We start from the raw sequence: 22439 nt of genomic DNA, 5'->3' as shown, positions 1-22439 counted from the left end.
GTGGCTGGGGTTGCCAGGACCCTCTTCCCCGAGCACCCTGAAATCCCCTGCCACGGCCACGGCTTCTGCCTCGAATACCACCGCGAAAAGCTAAAGCCATCAACTTATATTCTTCCTTTTTCTCTTTCTTTTTACTACTTTCCCTTTCTTTCTCCCATGCAAAATCAGCTACGTCCAACACTGAAGTGACTGACTCACCTCCCCAACCAGGGCAAAACTTTAAGAAATAATCCCTTACAGGGGGTACTGACTGATTCACAAAAAACGAAATAAGAGTAGTATGCATCCTGCTGCATCTGCTTGATCTTTTGCCTAGTAATTACTCCTCCCGAGGTGTGCCCTTCCATTTCCTCCTTATCCCTCTGCAGAGATTCCGATCTGGAGTCCTGCAGATTCCCCTCTGCGCTCTGGAGAGAGCCCCCCTGCGGAGGAATAGGGGCAGGTGCAGTGGGGACCAACTGACGAGTCAAAACACGCCGTGGTTTATACTCTTCATCGAAATAACATGGAGGGGATTCACTCTCGGGAGAATACCTGACTGCCATAATTTTTAAAGATTTCCACAGCTCTGCTGCTGTGTCCCAACAAAACCAGTAACATAACTGTCCCGGATGGTCTTTTTCGATCTGGCTCCTTACTCCTCTTAAGGCAGCCTGTTCAAAAGAGCCATACGAAGGCCACCTCATCTCCGGGTTGGCCAATACCGCGGTATACCCAGTCCTATTCCTTACACACAGTGTGTACAACTTCCTCCTAGACATTCCTGTCTGTACTGGGAGTTTCCCTTCGTTCCATAACTTATTTACAATCCCCAGCGGACTCTCAAGAGGCACGCTAGTCCCTTGACCCATGGTGTCTGACAGGAGCCCTCCAACTGGCGTTTATCCTGCTGTCCAGTACACGACCCCTCAATATTGAATTGGCTGGGAGAAATCTCCCGTGGCGCCTGCCAATTCGTATATGAGTGGTCTGACCACTGGACAGAGGCACCGCACCAGAAGGAATCCCGGATGAGCCCCCAAATTGTTAGGTAAAAAGCAAGTCCTTACTCACCTCTCCAGCACCTGAGTTCGTGCGGAGTTGGTATGGGGCTCACAATCTGTCAGAGACCAGACAACACTTCGTTGATCAACGGGTTCACACTATCCTTAGCTTAAAGGCTTCGGAGTAAGTGTGGCAAGTTTATTAGGGTTGAGCATCAATATTTATACACAGAAGTAAACAAAGTGATTAACAGATTATAATGGTCATGCATAATCAATCAAGATTCTACAGGATAAAACAGGTTAAAATGTAAATTTAAAAAGACAAAAGGGGAGATGGCTACTTAAGGGGAGGGGGGGTGTCATGAGTAGTTCGCAGGTCAGAGCTTTGATTAAAAGTTTCAGACAGAGACATCAAATCTGGGTTAAGTTTAAGTTCATCAAAAGTTCAGACTCAACACCTCCACCACCATTTGACTCCATTGTTCCCCACTCCCATTATTTTTGGGACCCTTTTGTAATGATCCGTGGTTTCAATATGCACACTACACCGTCTTTTGGTCTGAAGGTTCCTGAATCCAAAATTTTAAAGCTCTGCCCTGGCACCAGCTGAAATTCAAACCTCTGAAGCAGTTTTGCCATCACCACTTTAGCCTCCATCTGTTAAGGAGAAAAGAAACTCGAAATCAGCAGATGCAAATGTTGCTTTGGCTGAAGAGATTTAAATTGAAGACACTGGGAAATTCTGTAAAATACAGAGATTTAAAACGATACAAGCTACGGTGTACAAGCAACTCCATTAGGGAGACAGCTGCCCCTGTGAGGGGTGTTCCTCAGTCACCTGCAGCATTTCCGAATTGGAGATATATTACAGGCACAAAGATCTGTCTGTTGGTTAAGTTCTAGGTCTGACGTGAAGACAAGGGTACGGATCAATCCACTTTAATATGAGGATTGCCAGCGCAGGTATAACTGCATTTAGATGAGCTCCATTAGCAGCATGGGAGACTGGAAAAACAGAAGATTCCACACAAGAGCTGCAGAGCAGGCAACAAACAGCAAGGCCAGTTTGCCCGCACTGTCCACAAATGTGCGTCAGGACAGCCTTGGGGATCCCAGCTCTCAGGGGAAAAGGCCAGGGCAGTAGATTTGCCTCTATGCCTTTGGGCCTGTCTGATTGCCTATTGCTTCAGCAACATGGCACAGCATGTACCAATGAAGCAACAGTTAAAATTTGTTTAGCTTAACAAAGAAGTTTAATGGGCGATCTGACTGCCCGGGGAACAAATATTTAACAATGAGCTCTTCAAGCTATTAGAGAAAGGTCTGACACGATCCCATGGCTGGAAGTTGAAGCTAGATAAATTCAGATTGGAAATAAGGCATAAATTCGTAATGGTGAACGTGATTAACCACTGGAACAATTTACCAGGGATCATGGTGGATTCTCCATCACTGACAATTCGTAAATCAAGATTGGATGTTTTTCCTAAAAGATCTGCTCCAGGAATTATTTTGGGGAAGTTCTATGGTCTGGGTTATACAGAAGGTCGGACAAGATGATCACAATGGTCCCTTCTGGCCTTGGACTCTATGAAAAAGGTGGGATACACCAAAACTTCAGAGGCCTGCCTACCTGTGAAAATATCTGTCCAATACAGGAACGGGGTCCCAAAGAAAATGGAAAATAGGTAAAATATGGCCTACAAGAAAAAAAAAGTACAACATTTATTCTGATGGCTGCCCTGGGATGATAGAAGCTGGTTTATAAGTCAAATATTTCATCACAACTGTAATTTGAATTGCTTTGGAATAACTTCTTTACACCTCTGAATCATTAAGGCACCATCTTCTTAACCTAACAGCAGAACAGCATCATAAGTCTTTGTGCCCATTTCCTGTCATATGGGGGAAATGACACTGTAAACTCTAGAGGGCAGGGACTGTCATTCATTATATATTTGGACGGTGCCCAATGCAATGGGCTCCAATCTGATTTGGCCTTTGGGTGCTACTCAAGTCTAAATGTTAATAATAAATAATAATAATAATAATACCACCCTCCTTTGAGAACTGGAGACAAAAACCTGCTGTATAAAACACAAAATTATTAACAATAATGCTTGGATTTGCATCTGAGCATAAAGCTACAATAATAAACATATTTCCCCTATTAATGCTCTTACCATAATGGTTACTCACTATGTTTTGGTAACATGGTAGTAAAATATACTCACTTTGGTGCATCTTTGTTAAATCGGTCAGGATTAAAGGTCAGTGGGTCCTTGAAAAACTTTTCCAGCCTTCCCATGACATATGTGCTGAACTGCCAATAAAATGTGCGGTTGCATTATTTATGAGCTGCACGCTGCTAAAGCCTCTCTGATGGCTCACAAGGGCAAAAATAATTCTGTTTGGCTCTAACTAAAGACTTTGCATCACCCTCCCCATCACTGGATCTGACATACTGCCACGAACTGGGTCCAAAAGCCCCCTTCACACCTTCCTCTTTTGGTCTTCAGTGCCCAATTCTCTGCTGCCATAACTCCCTCAAAATCAATGAACTACGCCAGCAGGGAATTCTGGCTCTGCAGTGTCTAACTCCATTGTGTGTGGACCTACAACCTGATGGGTTTTGGATGCAGCCATCAAACTCACAACGAGAGAAGTGTTTCCTGGAATTCTGACACCTTCAATGACATTTTCCTTTCCTGTCCAACGTATGGTCCCTGGAACGGGAGGGTATAATCGGAGGGATTCTTTGAGAACCTGTGTCAGCATAGAGTAACAAAGAGTTAATTATTACAACATGGGGAGAAGAGATGTGATGCCTGTTCTTCCCCCATAGCATTTCCAATCAGGTCATTGATCTGGAGGGTGAACAATATAAGGAAGGCTCTAGCTAGAGAAGTTGATAGCTAGCAAAGCAGAAGAGCTAAATACATATACTTCTGCCCTTCTTACTGCCTTGTGTGTAAGGAGAACACTATGAAAAAAAACAAACAAAAGAAACCTACAGCAGCGAGACTAAGAGCCCAGGTTAACTGCCTTGGGCTTGTGGGGCTTGCACCATAGTGCTAAAAATAGCAGTGTAAAGTCTATTACCACTCAGGTTGGAGCTCAGGCTTTGAAACCTGGTCAGTCACCCCAAGTCAGACTCTCTGGGGTGGAGTTCCAGGCTACAAACCCATGTTGTCAAAATAAGGGCAGAGATTCACTTGAAATATATAGTGAGTGAGAAATCTAGTTCCATAGGCCCCGACTCCGTGGGTGCTCCGGGGCTGGAGCTCGCACGGGGAAAAATTTGTGGGTGCTCTGCACCCACCGGCAGCTTCCTGCCCCGCCCTCCCACCTCACCGCCGCCTCTGCCTCCTCCCCTGAGCGCACCGGGCTCCGCTTCTGCCCCTGCCTCCTAGCGCTTGCTGCGCGAAACAGCTGTTTCACGGCGCAAGCGCTGGGAGGGAGCGGGGGGGAGGGGGAACATAGCACGCTTTGGGAAGAGGTGGGGCCAGGGCGGGGATTTGGGAAGGGGTCCAATAAGGGCAGGGAGGGGGCGGGGCTGGGGCAGGGACTTTGGGGAAGGGGTAGAAATGGGGACAGGGCATGGGTGGGGAAGGGGTGGAGTTGGAGTGGGGGGGCGCGAGCACCCACCGGCGCTGGGATATATTGGCACCTTTGCCTAGTTCTATGCTCCGATAAGTAAACTAAGCAGGCGAGGATTTTTGTGTGATTTCAGAGTGAAAACCCAAGAACATCTTTTCTCACAAGGTTATGCTAACCCTGAAGGCTCAGAACACCTAGGACAAACAAACACTGTCAGAACTGATTGTTGCTTTTGCTTGTATAAAATGAAACCAGTTCAGAGCCCTTAATGGCTGTGCTATGACATGGTAAAAGTGCTGCAAAACAACGCCAACTGCCCTTTGGCCTCATTCTCCTACTGTACCTGTGACAAGTACTCGAGCTTCCCAAGATCTTCATAGTCAATGTCCCTCTTGGCTCCAATAACCTCATCCACTTCAGCATGAAGTCTAGAGGTGGAATGAAGGAGAAGCTGTAGTTACCGACATCCATTTCCTGCTAGACCAGGTGAATAGGGTTTTTTTTGTTTTTTAAATATTTAATATTGAGCCTGATCTTGCCTTCCTCCCTCAGACAAAATGCCTATTGATTCCAAAGGCCGACTGCCTGAGCAAATATTCCAGGATGAGTACCACGGCAGTATTCATAAAGTATAATACAATCAAATGTGATAAATTCCATCTGCAGACAAGACCAGCTTTGTATAAAGGCTTCTAAATAAATTACTTAAATAGAATGGAAAAATCTCATTTCCATGTTTTTTATTTTACAGTGTGAATTGCATTAAATATTAGCTATTTTGGAACACAGATTAGGATTTATTATGAATAAATACTGGTTATTTAATAGTCCTTATAATTATTATGGGGCACAACATGCTCACTCTAGAGTCAGAGAGCTGGGCTGGCAAACTAAGCATGGAGTGAACATACCTTTCTAGTATTTCAGGTTGCCGCCCCAGTTCCATTACTGTAAATGATAACTGATTGGAAGTTGTCTCATGACCTAAAAATATTGAGAATCTATTTAAAAAGCAACACTGAAAAAATTACTATTCTATACAAAATTAAGTGCACCAATACAACTTCGACCACAAAACCAGAGGCCAGATTGAGGCCTCTAAAAAAATAAGCCCCAAATGCTTAATTTTAATACTGTACTAAGCAATAAATGAATGAAATCACATAAATGTTGAGATATGCATGTAAGAGGCCTTTAGCAATAAAAAACACAAACAGATTAAGCTGCAGATCAAGTGTATTATTTCTTGTCCTACTTTCAGAAGATATGGAGAACAGATCTCCATCTTTTTTATAACAGCCCTTAATATTTCTGAAAAGTATCAGATCCCCCCTCAATCTTTTTTCTCAAGAATACACATACCAGGTTTTTCAAATCTTCCCCATAGTTCAGGTTTTCCAAACCTTATTTGTTGCTCTTCTCTGGACTCTTCAATTTGTCCACATCTTTCCAGAAGTATGGTGCCCAGAACTGGACACACTACTCCACATCCGTGCTGAGTACAGCGGAACAATTACCTTCTGTGTCTTACATATTTTTTTATTACATTCCAGAATGATATTAGCCTTATCACACTGTTGGCTCATATTTAATTTGTGATCTACTAGAAGCCCCAGACCCTTTTCAGCAGTACGAATTCCTACCCAGTTACTTCCCATTGTGTGTTTGTGCATTTGATTTTGCCTTCCTACGTGCAGTACTTTTCACTTGTCTTTATTGATTTTCATCTGGTTGATTCCAGACCAATTCTCCAATTTGTCAAGGTCTTTTGAATTCTAATCTTGTCCTCCAAAGTGTTAGCAATACCCCCCAGCTTGGCATCATTCATAATTTTATAAAGCATACTCTCCACTCCATTATCCAAGTCATTCATGAAAATATTGACTAGTTCTGGATGAAGAACAGACCCCTGAAGGACCTCACTAGATGTGTCCTCCCAGTTTGACAGAAAACCATTGATAACTATTCTTTGAGTACATTTTTTCAACACACTGTGCCCCCACTTTATAGGAATTGCATTTAGAACACATTTCCCTTAATGTCTTTTAGCTACTTTCAATGAGATCTAGGGGAGGAGACAGCATCATGAGACTAACCAGCTCTTTGCAGATCACCATCAAGTGCTGCTCTGTGGACCATAGCGTGGGAGCCACTGGTCAAGATATTCTTTGCTTATGTTTATCTGATGGGTGGGAGGGTTAAATGTCATTTTCCTTTTTCTCACTCCAGATCTCACTCAAACTGATTTTACACCACTGTAACTTGCAATGGAGTTACTCCTGACCTACACCTGTGTCAGAGAGAGAATCAAGCCCTTAGTAACTCTCCTTGTAGACCCCCTGGGAATGTGTACTCTTTTCAATAGCTTCCCACATTATGTGTCAGAGTAATAAAGTAACTACAGTACAAACCAGCAACGAAGAAAGTGACAAAGTTATCCAGAATATTTTCATCATCTCTAGTCTCCTCCTGAGCTGCTGGGATAGGAAACAAAGTAGTTATAAAAGTTCACTTTGCCCCTTTAACAACATTTTGGGGACATAGGAAGGGGCAGGGGGACTAGAAGGGAAAGGGAGACTCAGTGGTGACCTGGAACCCAGGTTCCGATTCCAAATGTAAAAAGAGGTATATGTTAAACTCAGAAAGGAGCAAAAATCTCCAGGACAAGGTCCCACTTGTAAAGAAACCCTTGTTTGGATCTTCAGCTTGAAGGAAACATTCCTGACCATGTTAGAAAGGACTGAGCCTCAAAGTTCAGATCCAGAAGTGAATCCCCAAATTTTGGGTGTGTTTGGATCCACTGTTTAACCCTGCAAAACAATTCACAGAATAATGAAATCGGAGAATGTTGAGTTTCCTACCATCCCCTTTCAGGATCTGAGTAAGAATATCTCGTGGGACTTCCTCCCCATTCTGGATGGCCTCTCGCCTCTGCTCAATGCATTCCTTTCCTACACGGCGCAGCAGTCTCACACTTTCCCGGATCTCCTTTATCAATTTTTGTTTTCCTGGCAGGTACTGAATATAAAATGTACTTGGTCATTTTACTAGCTTTGCAGAATAAACAAAAGACGTGTAGAGACTTAGGGCTGGTCAAAACTGTTTTTAATAAAAAACTGGGTTTGATTAAATGAAATTTTTTGCTAAAAATATTTGCTCTCCATGGAAAATTTACATTTTTTTCTTGAAAGACCAAATGCTTGAAAACCGAAATATTTCAATTTGGATATGTTGCTGTAGAACCTCACAACAGCTATAATTCAGTTCAGCTGCCTCATGTGCCATGGCCAAGGACTCCCAGGAAGCATCAAAATGCACCCTCTCCTGCATCATGGGAGATGTCTAACCAGGGTGTCCGACCTATAGAGGAGAATGGGAGCACAAGGCATCTGAACTACAACTCCCATGAGACACTGTGGCAGCATTTTCAAATAAAAATATTTTGGTTTTCAGTTGAAAAGTTTTGGTATATGAATTTTTGCTAAAAAAAAAATTGCACAGAAAGAAAACCCATTTTCTAACCAGCTCTAGTAAAGATCATGATCTTTTTTTCAGATGCATTTATGCTTCTATTCAGAGAGAGAGGGGAGATAAGAAAATATTTTGTTCAGTGCGTGAGTTTCTTAAATTGCTACTGAAATTTTATTTCAAAAAGAGAGAGGAAAGGAAAGACACAGGAACCATCTCAATCTGTTGATCCTTTTTCTATTGCGAATGGGCCCAAACACACAACCCCAGCCCACTGTGCTCACCAGGCAATATGCATGCAGTGACTACAGCTTCACTTTGAAGAGAGCACTAACTGAAGTGAGATGTGTACGGACCTGCACAAAAGGGACACGTATCTCCTTCATTCCTTCCATGACCATGGACACGGCATGTGGGAAAGGCGTCTGGTCATCATACAGCGTGTTTAATTCTAGGCCAAAGGCCACCTGAGGATATTGAGAGAAAGAGGCATCTATTTGCTGATTAAACCCTTCTGCTTATTGCAACTATAATTAAAAAAACAAAACAAAAACACATGAATAGACACATGCCCTGTTCCTAGATCATGCTAGTACCTAAAGGTTAGATTTTACCTTTAGGCGCAGCCCTGAGCAAACAGTGGTATCTAAAGCCCAGAAGCAGCCCCTGTGAGAGAGAGAGGGGCTCAGAGACACCTCTCTGTGTCACGCTACTTACACAATGGGGGTAGTCATTTACTGCTCTCTTCTACCAACCTTGTGCTGGCTCCTGCAGAGAGGGTGTAGCCATGGCAAGTTTTTGTTGATGCATAATGGCAATGAAACACCCCCCCCCACACACACACACACACGTTCCTTTGAGATTTGAGGAGAGGGAGAAGAAGACACAGACCCGGAGCGCTCTCTCACACACTGCAGGTGTGAGCTACAGCTTGGGTACACCAAAGTTAGTACACCAAAAATGGCAACATGGGCTTGTACAGCCCATGCTGAAGCCTATCTGGGACCCTGGATAGGCACTCATGCTGCTAGTCCACACTGAATCCCTGTTACTTTTAGCGTGCTAGCTAGATGAAAGCTAGCACTGGTATGGCTACATGAGGTGCAAATCACACCTCCAATTGCACAGTACACACAGCCTGAGTGTAACAGCCCCTGAGCACAATTTTCAGAACATGCCAAAGTCCTATTTCCGAAAAGCACACAAGTCACTTAGGGGCTTGTAAAGTGGGACATAAAACACTTTTGAAAATGTTTCCCCTCCATCTCTTACTGCAGATCAGATTCTGCCACCCTTGCGCAGGTTGAGTGGTAACTTATTCCACGAGTAGTTATTTTACTTCACACTGATGTCAGTGGGTCTAGTTAGGGAGTATGCTACTACTCTCCCTCTGTAGAGGTGGTGCACTCTCACCCTGAATTAGACTGGCCTTCAGGGGAAAGTTTTCTGTTTCACAGCTACAACTCCTTGATTTTGGTCTAGGTATTTGCACTTCAACTGTTCTGTCACTTACAATGGAAAAAGGAAGTCAGACAGTCTGTACCTTTGCAATAACATCCAGAGTCACTCGGCTCATCATGCTCATGATGTCCAGTTCAGTTTTTCCATCTGCTTTTTCCTCTAGCTTCTTCATCAGCTCCTCTGCTTTTTCATTAAAGGTTTCCATCAAACCAATCAGGTAGCTGGATAATTAAAAAAATATCAGTGATGAGGCATCTTTGTTCAGAGAAAAATTATCTTCACTTATCTTACAAAGGAAAATGTAGAGAATAAAAAAAATTTCAAATGATATTTTAAACCCTAAAATAGCTACATACATTTTTCCAAATTAAAGAAAACACCTGGTATAATCACTTGCTTAAGCACAATAGAACGAGCTAAATTCTGCTTGCACTACTTCTGTGGAATTCAATCCTGCCAGAGATAAGAATAACCACGGAATGAATCACTTTCAGAGCAAAGGGCCTGATTCAGAGCCCACTGACATCAATGGAAAGACTCCCATTGATTCCAGTGGGCTTTGGATCAGACCGAAAATGAAACAGAATGCCTAGATTCAGATTACCTTTCCCTCTAACATAGGCGCTGAATTTTATTTTTCCCGGGATGCTCCACCCCTGCTCCACTTTGAGGCCCTGCCCCTACTCCGCCTCTTCCCACTCCACTCTGCTCCCTCCCAAGGCCCCGCCCACCTATTGTTCTCCACCCTCCCCAGGCACCTCGCACCAGCTGCCAAACAGCTATGGCTGGTGGGCGCTGAGCACCCCCCATTTCTTTTCCGTGGCTGCTTGAGCCCCTTACGTTCGGCTGAAAGCTGGATCCATAATTCTCCGTTGCTTGTACCAATGATCATGGTTAAGATCAGTCACTAAGCCATTCCCTAAAAATCTAACAAAAAGATGAGGATTAAGGAGAAGAAAACATTTCTGGCAAGGGATTTGATAAGAAGTTTTCAATTCTTTCAAGCCACATGTATACCAGCCTTTCCCCATCTGCCTGAGTTCTCATTAGCCTACTCGGTTTTATAATAGGGCAATATTTTGTAATTTCCAATTATAAATATGTTCTTTTCTCAGGAAGCACGAAGTTGGTCCAAGCACATTATTCCACTCATGCCACTGGAGGAGGAAATGACTTTAAAAGACAGCTGCGTTTGTACAGTGCCTAGCACAACTGGGCCTTGATCCATGGCTGGAGGCTCCTAGACACTATCACGTCCAAAATCATAAATAATCATATCTGAAGTACCACATTATATGTTTCAGTAGATCATGCTAGCAGGGCAGGATAATTTCCCCCTCTATGATTAAAACCAGCAGCTGAATACCCCAATGCACAATGGAATGATTCAATAATGTAAGGGGAAAACAGTAATTGATTTATTTTTTTAATAGTCTTGTGCAAACTTTCATTTGCTTTGGGTTTAACTCACAGAAGCCCAACTGTTCTGAGGCTAGGTGCATATCCCAGAGGGGAGGGATGTGAAAGATAATGGACTTCCATGCGTACTCTCCATTGTTCCACTAAGAAGACACTTGATTCTATTTGAGTCTCATCACGTTAATATAATGGGTGCCTTGTGCCCAATTATGACTGGGGTTTAGCCACGGATCCCAATGTAAAGTCAAATCCAGAATCGATCAAAGCAAATTTAATCTCTGCCTCCCATTTTATTCATCTCTAAATTTATTTTAAGCACACGATGCTTTTGATTGGAGCTGGCCTACCTCGTGCCAAACATAGCATAGAGTTTGCTATATGTTATTGGATCCTTCGGGTACTGTGGTATCGTCAGGAACTCCTAAAATCAAATCCCACAGTCAGCAAATACAAAGTGCAATTCATTTCCCAAGTAGACTGTAAAGAGCCATTCAAGTATTCAATACTTTGTTTTATCAAAAGTCCACAGACAACAGGCTCCACGAATCACACAAACTCGTCCCGTGAACTATTAGGAAGGAACACATTTGTCTGCCAGACAGTTATTTTAGAGGGTTTGTCTCCCTCATTTGTACACTTACAGAATTTAAGGATTCTTTGCCGGCCTAGCCCTAGAACACCTTTTCTCCCAGGATCTGAAAGTGCTCAAATCTCACATCACTATTATTCCTATGATTCAGGGGGAAACTGAGGCATCTAGCAGTTAGTGTGGAGTGTGGCGCACCTGCAGCTCTCATTGACTGCAGTAAGTGCTGTGGGCATCCACTATCCTGGAAAGAGATGTCACAAGTGGCTTGAATCAAGGCAACAGTGCAAGGCAAATAGTACAGCAAGAACTAGAACCCTGGCATCCTGGCTCCTAACCTCATACTCCAAACACTGCACCACACCCATTCATTTTATAGGAGGACAGATGGCTGGGTGGATGGATAGGATGATTCCATTCAGATGATTTATACAGTACCTTTACGCCTTCTGGACTTAGAACCATTAACAAGACTCTGTGAAAAGCATTAAAACGTATAATGGGGCCATACTCCTCTGCCCTACAAGAGAAAAGAGGGAGAAGAATTATGGTGCAAAATAACACACCAATCATGTGTGAAATGAAAACACCTCAAAGAGGCACAATACAGTGTAATGGGCACTGCTATCGTCACACCTAGGCAAAGCACTTACAGCAAGACCTATGGTTTGTTCCGGACTCTGTCACTGACTTGCTGAGTGACCCTGGACAAATCACTTAATCTCTTTGTGCCTCAGTTTCCCAATTTGTGATATAGGGTAAATGATGCCAGCATGTCCCTCTCTCCTGTGTAACACTCGGTGGCGGTGTGGTCCAATAAAAGAAAAGTTATAGAGATACAACAACTTACCATTGTATGAAGAGATCAAGCACCAGCTCATTTTTCTTTAGCTTCTTCCAGATGGTTGGCAGGTGTCCCAGTAAAAAGCTGGAGAAAACAAAACTAGATCTTAGTCTAATCCTAAGGCTGAAATACTACTCTCTGTCCATAGGACTCAAGAGTCTATGGACGGAATGAAATATGGGAGATAGACTTAAAGGCTGGAAGGGACTTGGAAGAATGTGTTGGTTCAGCTCCCAGAACATGCAGGTCTTGGGGGATCTGCATGAGGCAGGGAGCATTGCCATTAACTTGCTGTGTGAACTGACAAGTTAGACCTTAGGTATCAGTTTCTCCATTTGCCTTTGAAATGTGCTTTAAATCTTCATTTGAGGACAAGAGTAGATCGTATTAATGAGTGTGTATTTCTAGATACATTGATTGCAACTCTGTGTGGCTTGTAAACTTTTGTAGAACTTAATCACGTTGTTCTGGTTTCCACTGATGTGCTGTCTGCATTGCTTGTATTTTCTTTCCTTTTAAGAAAACACACCCACAACCCATAGCCCCTCCTCAAAGACACATTCCCCACCACCCTCTTCCCTGATGTTTACAAGGCAAGACTCCCTCAATTGTTCTGCAGAGTTCTCTGCATTCTGTAGGAAGGTCTGTGAACAGAGACTGAGCACAAAGACTCCGCTGTTCTGTAAGATGAGACAGTCTTTTGTCTGTGGGCTTGGCTACACTTACAAGTTGCAGCGCTGGTGGAGGCTTTCCAGCGCTGCAACAACACCCCGTCCACACTTGCAGGGCACAACCAGCGCTGCAACTCCCTGGTTGCAGCGCTGGCTGAAAACCCATCCCGGCAGGGGTATAAGGAGTGCAGCGCTGGTGATCCAGCGCTGCTCAGCAGGTGTGGACACTCACCAGCGCTTTAATTGTCCTCCAGGGAATAAGGAGTTATCCCAGAATTCCTGTTCAGCCACTCTGCACATCAGTTTGCACTCTACTGCTCTTGCCTCAGGTGACCCACCCTTTAAATGCCCCGGGAAATTTAAAAATCTCCTTCCTGTTTGCTGCAGCCAGGTGTGGAGTGCAATCAGTTAATCAGTTACAGGTGACCATGCCTCCACGCGGCAAACGAGCCCCAGCATGGAGCACTGGTGAATTGCAGGACCTCATCAGTGTTTGGGGTGAGGAATCAGTTCAGGCACAGCTGCGCTCCGGCCGTAGGAATTACGATATCTTTGAGCAGATATCAAGGGCCATGCTGGATAGGGGCCATGATCGGGACGCACTACAATGCAGGGTGAAAGTTAAAGAGCTGCGGAGTGCCTATTACAAAGCCCGCGAGGGCAATCGCCGATCCGGATCCGCCCCCACGACCTGCCGTTTTTACAGGGAGATGGACGAGATACTTGGGGGTGACCCCACTGCCAATCCCAGGATAACGATGGACACTTCTGAGCAGGCTGGGGGACAGGAGGAGGAGGCGGAGGAGGCGGCGGGGGGGGGAGAGGAAACCGCGAGTGAAGCTCCTGGGATGGGGGAAGACACCGCAGATTCCCTGGAGGCATGCAGCCAGGAGCTCTTCTCAAGCCAGGAGGAAAGTACCCAATCGCAGCAGCCAGCAGTTGCAGAAGGACAAGCAGAGGAGCGGGTTACCGGTAAGCGGCTTTTATTTTCTGGGTGGAAATGTTTCTGGAGAGGAAGGGGGGTTATGGCTGCATGCATGCCAGCCTCTAGATGTGGAATAGCCCGTTGATGTGGTCTATCACGTCGCGGTAATCTGCTTCAGTTATCTCAGCAAAAGTTTCATCCAGAGCGTGGGCAATATGCCTGCGCAGGTTTATAGGCAGAGCCACTGTGTCCCTTGTCCCAGTGACGGTGACGCGTCCGCGCCACTCTGCTGCCAGTGGTGGGGGGACCATTTCTGAACACAGGCACGCCGCATAGGGTCCCGGGCGGAATCCACATTGCTCTAAAAGAGCCTCCCGCTGTTCCCTAGTGACTCGCAGTAGGGAAACATCTTGCAGGATTAAGTCCTGTGAAAAATGTTGGGAGACTCTTTAGTGAAGAGATAGGGAGATAAGATCACCCCTGCATCTGCATCTTCACTCAACCCCTCTAGCACTCCAGATTACCCGAAGCAACCAGCTCCCCTCTATCACTCAAGCCCCACTTATCCCTATATAAGTAAGCACCCCTCACTCACCATTTCGTGGCTTCTGTTGTGTTATGCGTGTGGGGAAAAGAATGCTAAAGTGAGAACTCCCTCAGTGTAACAATTCATGTCTGGAGATAGTGGATACAATGCTGCCCGTGTTAAATGTTGTCATTTCTGTGTTTCTGCAGTGACCTTGACTACTGGACTGCCCAGATGTTCAACATCACAGAGGCTTCAAAATTTGAGAAAAAATCCCCGAAAGAGCAAAGAGGACATGCTGAAAACTGTTCTTCATCACTCTGCTACAGAGAGAAAAGAATTGAAAGAATGGAGAGAGAAGGAAAGCATGATCCGCCAGAGACATTGGCGTAGAAACACTGTGGCAAAGAGGAAAAGCACAAACCAGCTGCTAGAGATCCTGTCGCGCCAAGTGGACTCTCTCCAGGCTATCGTAGCCATGCAGGCAGAGCAGTCCCGTGCTGCCCCACAGCCCCCCCCCGTCCCAAAGCTTTTTGCCTTGTGCCCCAATGTCAGCTCAAACCGCCTTTCCCCAGCATCCAGGTTCTTACCACCACCAGCTGCCTCCAACACCTGTACGTTCCCCAACCAGCCCTGGTACCTACCACCCTTACCCTCTGCATTCAACCCCCATCACCATGCAGTATATGCACCCTGAAGTGCAGGATTCATTAAACAGCAATCCAGACAGGACATATGCAAACTTGTGACTGTACAGTTCACCAACCCACACCCCTGCCCTCTTGTGTTCATGAAATGTTGTGTGTCTGTCTGTCTGTCAAGGAAGTTTTTTTCTTTTCAATAAAACAATTCTTGGCTTTGAAAACAGTCTTTATTATAGCAGATAGTGAAAGATACCTTAGCCCAGTAAAGAAAGAGGCACTGCAAATCATATTATTATTATGGATAATAGAATAACAGTGTAAGCAGTGCAATTCACTCCCATGCAAGGCAGCAAACATTACTGTTGGCTTTCAGCCTCAAATTCTTCCCTCAAGGCATCCCTAATCCTTGTAGCCCTGTGCTGGGCCTCTCTATTAGCCCTGCTCTCTGGCTGTGCATATTCAGCCTCCAGGACTTGAACCTCGGTGGTCCATGCCTCACTGAATGTTTCACCCTTCCCTTCACAAATATTATGGAGGGTACAGCAAGCGCATATAACCGCGGGGATGCTGCTTTCCCCCAAGTCTAGCTTCCCATACAAACATCTCCAGCGGGCTTTTAAACGCCCAAAAGCACACTCCACAGTCATTCTGCACCGGCTCAGCCTGTAGTTGAACCGGTCCTTGCTCCTGTCAAGCTTCCCTGTATAGGGTTTCATGAGCCAAGGGAGTAACGGGTACGCGGGGTCTCCAAGGATCACAGTGGGCATTTCGACATCCCCTACTGTGATCTTCCTGTCTGGGAAAAAAGTCCCTGCCTGCATCTTCCTGAAAAGGCCACTGTTCCAAAGATGCGTGCATCATGCACCTTTCCAGGCCAGCCTGTGTAAATGTCAATGAAACGCCCGCGGTGATCCACAAGCGCCTGGAGAACCATAGAGAAATACCCCTTACGATTAACGTACTCTGATGCCAGGTGGGGGGGGGGGCAGAATAGGAATATGCGTCCCATCTATCGCCCCTCCACAGTTAGGGAAACCCATTTGTGCAAAGCCATCCACAATGTCCTGCACGCTCCCCAGAGTCACGGTCTTTCTTAGCAGGATGCGATTAATTGCCTTGCAAACTTGCATCAAAACGATTCCCACGGTCGACTTTCCCACACCAAACTGGTTCCCGACCGACCGGTAGCTGTCTGGAGTTGCCAGCTTCCAGATTGCAATAGCCACCCGCTTTTCCACCGTCAGGGCAGCTCTCAATCTTGTGTCCTTGCGCCGCAGAGTGGGGGCGAACTCAGCACACAGTCCCATGAAAGTGGCTTTTCTCATACGAAAGTTCTGCAGCCACTGCTCGTCATCCCAGACTTCCATGACGATGTGATCCCACCACTCAGTGCTTGTTTCCCGAGCCCAAAAGCGGCGTTCAACGGTGCTGAGCATTTCCGTGAATGCCACAAGCACTTTGGTGTCACACGCGGCAGGAGAATCGATATCGATATCATCGTCAGACTCCTCACTGTCACTTTGGAGCTGAAGGAATAGCTCGACTGCCAAACGTGTTGTGCTGGCGACACTCATCAGCACAGTCCTCAGCAGCTCGGGCTCCATTTGCCACAGAAATCGCGATTCACACAGAGAGTACAGAAAGACACTCACAATGGCGCCAAACGCTGCCGGAAAGAGTGAATGCTGGGATGTGAAGCGATGCACCACGGGGCGCTGGCAAACAGGAAGCGGAATGACCCGCACACTTCCTTCCCCTTCCCACAATACTGAGCGCCAAAATGGGATGAGGTGCTCTGTGGGATAGCTGCCCACAATGCACCTCTCAATACAGCGCTGGAAAGTGCTGCAAGTGTGGCCACACTGCAGCGCTGGTAGCTGTCAGTGTGGCCACACTCCAGCGCTGGCCCTACACAGCTGCATGACCAGCGCTGTAACTCCCAGTGCTGCAAATTGTAAGTGTAGCCAAGCCCTGTGTAAGAATCTGAGCTGTTTGGGTGGTAACTGTCTTGGCATCAATGATAAAGGGACCCAGTGCCTTCAGTCTAACATTCCCGAGTCCATGCTGTAGTTGTTATATAACTGTGTGTATAGAAGAGAGAATGTGGGCCCAATTCTGAACTTCTTTACACCATGGTAACTCAGTCAATGGTGTTACACTGATGAAAGTATGATTAGAATTGGCCCCTCTCTGTCTACACGTTCTGGTTCATTCAAATTATGAAATAAAGAGGAAAAATTAGAAGGGAACGTATTGGCTAATATGGAAATTACATAAATGAATAAAAGGTGTTAATCCATCAAATGTATCAGCTTTATTTAAAACCCAGGCACCAGTTCCTTCCTTTAGAGGCGAGTTGGGAATTCCCACTGACTCTGTGTACATCTGAAGTAGGATCTGGCTCAGCAGCTTCCTACTGCAATTTCTCACAAAACCAACAAGCTGTGCTTAAGGGGATCAGTTTTCCAAATGAGAAACAGATAGCTGTGCTATTGTTATGGTAAAAAGCACAGGTTCCCTTTCTCTATGCTAGCTTCTTTTAGTTACTTAAAAATGTCAAGCATTTAACAAAATTACCCAACCATTTATAACAAACTCTTTTAACCCTTTGTGTGTGCGAATCAGTGAAGTTCCCTTCTAGTAACTGGACCAAAAAGGACAGGATCCCTGCTGCTAACTGTTAGCAAAAGAAATTCTCCTTTAGCTGAAGTATCAGAAACCTCTGTGTTCTGAGCATAAAGGAGCAAAGTTGTGGCCCTGGCTCCCCTTGTGCATGTCTCATTTGTTGACTGTGGTTGTTGTCCTCACCACAAATATTTTTCTTCAAATTTCCCACCAATGCAAGTCTGCCAGTGCCAGAGCCACTGGTGGTAACAATGGTGGGAATGTTCACGTACACTGGCTGCCAGTGGTTTAATTCACTATGACAGAGGAAAGATGGCCAAATGGTTAGTGCACTAGCCTGGTACTTATGAGAGCTGGTTTCAATTCCCTGCTCTGTCAAACACTTTCTGTGTCACCTCAGACAAGTCACTTTGTTGCTCTGTCTCAGCTCCCCATTGGTAAAATTGGCAGGGACGTTGTGAGAAGAACAATGTTAAAAGCGTGTGAAGGGCTCACTACAGTGGTAAGAGCCCTGCAAAGCTTACCATAGATAGTATTGTCCAGCTCTGCTTAGAGCAGTTCTAGCTGTTGGAATACTGGTGGCAAAAGTGGCCTGTCTACACTAGTGCTCCCGCTGGTTGAGCAGCACTGGTGCTGGAGAAAGGTCTAGTATAGAAAAGGCCTCTGCCTGAATCCTCCTCTATGTATGCTCTAGCCCAGTGGCTGGCTGATGGGGATGGAACATGTCAATGGTTCTACTCTAGAACACTCCTCCCCCATCCTCCCATGGAAAGGACAGCACCACATTTTTTTCCCACTTATGCTTTTTTGATCAATGGGACACTTGATGGACTTAACACATAAAGTTAAGCATGTGTTAGGAATCCAGGAGTTTAATGAGTATGGTTTGCAGGATCAGGACCTAAGATAATACAGAACATATATTCTTCACACAGGCCACTTGCATATTTTTTTTAAAGAGGTTGTTGGTGTGCAAGCCTCAGTTGCCATGCTAATTAACACAGAGAGCACTCTATGGCCCTAAATGACTAAACCAGCATGTTTGAGTCACACATCTGCATCATTTCACACACCTGTGTCATTGCAAGTCCATTTCTTTCCAGGGCTCTGCAGAGATTCTTGCAGTGCAGAGGATTCTTTGCAGAAGTCCTGGATTCCAATTGGAGCTGGGCGGTGGAGGGGTTCAGCATCTCACAGGATTGGGCTCTTAAAAATGGTTTTCTTTATCACATGAACAAAGATTCAGATCAAAGGACTACAAGGGGACTAGAATACTCATTAAACTCCTGGATTCCTAACACCTATTGTACACCACGATGATACCTTTGCTCAGGTTGGGATGTATCGGCATGTGACAATTATCCCAAAAAATGTCAGTTTGGAAAGACATCTATTTTTCCACGTTTTCCTTTAGATTTCTTATGTGAAATAAACCTTTGACGGGATAATCAAAGATGTGAGCCACTCAAGTGAGAAAAATGGCCCAAAACCCCAATGCAAGAATCATTTTCACACCTATTCAGCAGAATGTTTTAATTTAAAAGTGCCCATAAATGAAGGCTCTGAGCACCTTAAACAATTTACCCAGTTTCTATTCTAAAATATACAACAGGGTATCAAGCCTAAATAAAGCTGATACTAGGAGCCACACAAATCTCAATATAGTGCATAATATAGCAGCGCTGGAAATTAAAAAGGGATATAGAGATCACAAGCCTTATTTTGAAGGATCCTACCTAGGCTGATCACTGAAGATCAAACCAAAAATCCTTAAGGAGAAACAGACAAATAAACAACCAAAAACTTAACTTACATGGTGCCACAGGCCTGGAAAGCCATTTTGATCTAACTACAAACAGGACTAGAGCTGGCGTATCGCCAATATTAATTTGTAGACTCTGAACAGACAGACATGACAACTGTAGTTACACAACCAAACTTGATATCCTTGAGTGGCTGCCAATGCAATAGAATGCTATTGCTGCGTCTGCTCACATACTAGTATATGCCCAGTTTACTAGGGCACCCAGGCCCAAAGATAAGGTTAAATAAGCAGCCTCAATACTGCTACGTGAGCTGTTTCTCCTTGTGACAGCAATGCCACGTTGGTGCTACAGGTCTCTTTACCATTGTTCATATCTGTTGACATTTGTTTTTTGCAAAAACAGAATACCTACACGGTAAGGAAAGAATATGCTGAAGCAGGTGAAATTATTGTCAGCTGATATGGTCCAAAAATTCTGACATGACCACAGACATTCGGGGGGGGGGGGAAGCTTTGTGCTGAACGGGGTCAGTTTAAAACCAGTGTATGACAGAAACAGAGCTTCAAACATAACCAGTCCGGTAGCCCTGAGATGGATCACAACCCCTCCCCTGGATTGCCAGAGCCCAAATCCTACAAATACAACTCAAAGCCAAATCCTCCAGGTAAACGACTTGAAGTGCCTCTAACCAGGCGCTTACCGCCCCCAGCATAACAGGAGAAATCCTGACCTCATTCGAGTCAATGGCAAAGCTGCCACTGACTATGAGGGAGCCAGTTCTGCACCCAAAGCGGGTCAGGCCAGCACACCTGTCCCTGCAACGCCAGCCAGGTCACGGCCAGTCCTCCTGGAGGGACAGCACAGCAGCCCCCTCCCGGATTTCCTCACTGGGCCACGCGGGCATTAGCAGGGCAGCAGATGGGCACCCAGGCTGGTGCAAAGTGAGAACCTGCCACCCCCAGGGGACCTGGCACTGGGGTGCCAAATAGGGGAGGGTGCTGCTGAGATGCCTGAAACAGCCAGATCCTTGCTCCCCGGGGGCGGCCTCCGCCTTACCTCGCTCTGGGGGGGCCGGGGATGTAATCGTACTGCGCGTGGACGGCTCTCACGTAGCCGCAGTAAAGGCCGAAGGCCAGGAGGCAAAGCGAGAGCAGGAGAAGCAGCAGCGCCCCCAGCCCCTCCATAGCGGGGGCTAGATCGCTCGGCCGGCGTGTACCGACAGAAACACGAACCGCTGCAGTGAAATCGGGGCCGGATTTGACCCTCCCTGTCTCCCAAAGGCACCTGAAAGGGCCGGTTTAAAACCCCGGCGCCTCCCCCACCCCCCACCCCCGGGCTGGGTGAGAGGAGGGGCTGGCTGCAGACGCCAGGCTCCCCAAAGGCTCCGGGAGGCGGGCGGGGAGAGGGCAGCCGAGCGAAGGGGGAGCCGAGCCGGGGCTGGGTGGGCGGGAGCCGCCAGCTGCCCCCTAGGGAGCCGCGCCTGGGCTGGGTGGGCGGGAGCCGCCAGCTGCCCCCTAGGGAGCCGCGCCGGGGCTGGGTGGGCCGGAGCCGCCAGCTGCCCCTAGGAGCCGAGCCGGGGCTGGCAGCCGCGCGGTGCTCCGGGGCCGGGCTGACACGCCTCCCTGGGCTCGCCCCTGGCACGGGCAGGCAGAGGCGGCGGGGTCGCTGCCGCGCTCAGCCCGTCCCGCATGCGGGCAGCCAGGGGCAAAGAGGGCGCCAGCCTCGGCCGGCAGCGACGTGAACCGCTGCGTGCAGCGCCACGGGCACCGCGCCGGCTGCCACAGGCTGGCCAGCTACAAGCTGCTCAAGGAGGTGACGCTGCTGCAGCGCCTCGACCACCCCGGCGTCGTCAAGGCAGGTAGAGGGACCGGGCGGGACACAGCGGTTCTGCCCCCCGCTGCTCCAATGCCGCCCGCGCGGCTGCCCCACTCGCCCACCTCCCAGCGCCCCGCGGCTACTGCGGGGGACCCGGGCAACTGCTGCGGTAGCGCCTCCATCCCCGCGTGAATGGTGACGGTAGCGGGGCGAGTGCCCGATCTCCTTGGCCCGCAGCCATCGCGCACAGGCAGCTACGCCCTGCGTTAGCCAGGTGTCCGCACCTGTCCGCCCCTGCTGTGCTATAGCGCCCGGCCGGTGCTAATGTGCGGCCGGAGCTGGGCGAAGGAAGGAGAGCCCGCTCTTCCAAATAATGCCAGGCCGATGGGGTTGGGTAGAGATGGGAAGGGGGGGGGGGCGCTGTTTACTACAAACTCTCTTGCGAGATGCGCCAGGAGCCACGTGCTTTGTAGAAAGCAAGTTCTTCAAATTCACAGCCCGTAAACTAATCAGGGTCTCTCTGGGCTTGGTGACCGCTAATGATGCCATTCGCGGGGGGGAAATCGCACAAGGGAGTTCACGCTGCTTTCTCGCTCAGCGGAACAACTGCGGTTGGTCGGGTCAGCAAACAGAACTGTGCATCGAGGTGATGGCATCAGTGACTTCTAGACACAGAGCAATTGAATTGTATTATCTATAGTACTGTATTTACACAGTGTCTGCCTGCTTTAAACAGAGTATAGGAGAATTGATGCCTTTTACTGTACTTGAATCTATATTCCCCAGCAGGGCCGGCTTTAGGAAGTGCGGGGCCCAATTTGAACATTTTCGGCAGGGCCCCGGCAGGAATGAGTTAAAAAAAAATGTTAAAAAAGCCTTTCATTTCTTAGCAACCAGTTCCTTATAACAAGTTCTGAATTAAGGGATGTGCCCCAGTATGTATTTTTTGTACCAGTAGGGTTACCATACGTCCGTATTTTCCCAGGAGGAATTTTTTAAATTTTAAAAATCCCAGATGGCAATTTAAGAACCAAAAAAGCCTGATATATCTGGGAAAATATGGATGTATGTTAACCCCACCTAAAGTTCTTTTTTAAAAAGAT

The 22439-nt window shown here is 46.7% G+C and overlaps 1 protein-coding gene and 1 pseudogene across 5 annotated transcripts; one reads left to right on the top strand and one right to left on the bottom strand.

Moving 5' to 3' along the window:
• Positions 1-1320: 1320 nt before the first annotated feature.
• Positions 1321-21641, bottom strand: LOC120402810 (cholesterol 24-hydroxylase). Of its 5 annotated transcripts, none has more exons than XM_039533198.1 (15): positions 21621-21641; positions 12371-12448; positions 11959-12040; positions 11282-11355; positions 10356-10442; positions 9598-9736; positions 8411-8521; positions 7448-7604; positions 6998-7063; positions 5498-5570; positions 4930-5014; positions 3642-3752; positions 3221-3309; positions 2620-2686; positions 1321-1643 (listed from the first exon to the last, which is right to left on the bottom strand). In XM_039533198.1, exons 3-15 carry the CDS (start codon positions 11983-11985, stop codon positions 1482-1484), a joined length of 1248 nt encoding a protein of 415 aa, XP_039389132.1. In that variant the 5' UTR covers positions 11986-12040; positions 12371-12448; positions 21621-21641; the 3' UTR covers positions 1321-1481. The 5 variants fall into 5 exon arrangements, with proteins under 5 accessions (XP_039389132.1, XP_039389128.1, XP_039389129.1 ...); XM_039533194.1 differs by lacking the exon at positions 21621-21641 and adding an exon at positions 20578-20902; XM_039533195.1 differs by lacking the exon at positions 21621-21641 and adding an exon at positions 20578-20902 and having other exon boundaries at positions 6998-7060.
• The window catches only part of LOC120402811, an 18970-nt pseudogene continuing 17733 nt past the window's right edge, over positions 21203-22439 (top strand).

This window comes from Mauremys reevesii, linkage group 4, assembly GCF_016161935.1.
Source record: "Mauremys reevesii isolate NIE-2019 linkage group 4, ASM1616193v1, whole genome shotgun sequence".
NCBI classification, from domain to species: Eukaryota; Metazoa; Chordata; order Testudines; family Geoemydidae; genus Mauremys; species Mauremys reevesii.
The sequence above is the reverse complement of the archived record's forward strand: the minus strand, read 5'-3'. Positions and strand labels throughout refer to the sequence as shown.

Excerpts from the sequence above, each read along its gene's own strand:
- LOC120402810 (XM_039533194.1), bottom strand. The coding sequence starts at position 20,705 with ATGGAGGGGCTGGGGGCGCTGCTGCTTCTCCTGCTCTCGCTTTGCCTC. Across the intron at positions 5,015-5,497 it reads CAACCTGAAATACTAGAAAG|ACTTCATGCTGAAGTGGATG; the intron begins GTATGTTCACTC and ends TTCCACCTCTAG. Across the intron at positions 2,687-3,220 it reads TTTAACAAAGATGCACCAAA|GCCATATTTTACCTATTTTC; the intron begins GTGAGTATATTT and ends TTTTTCTTGTAG.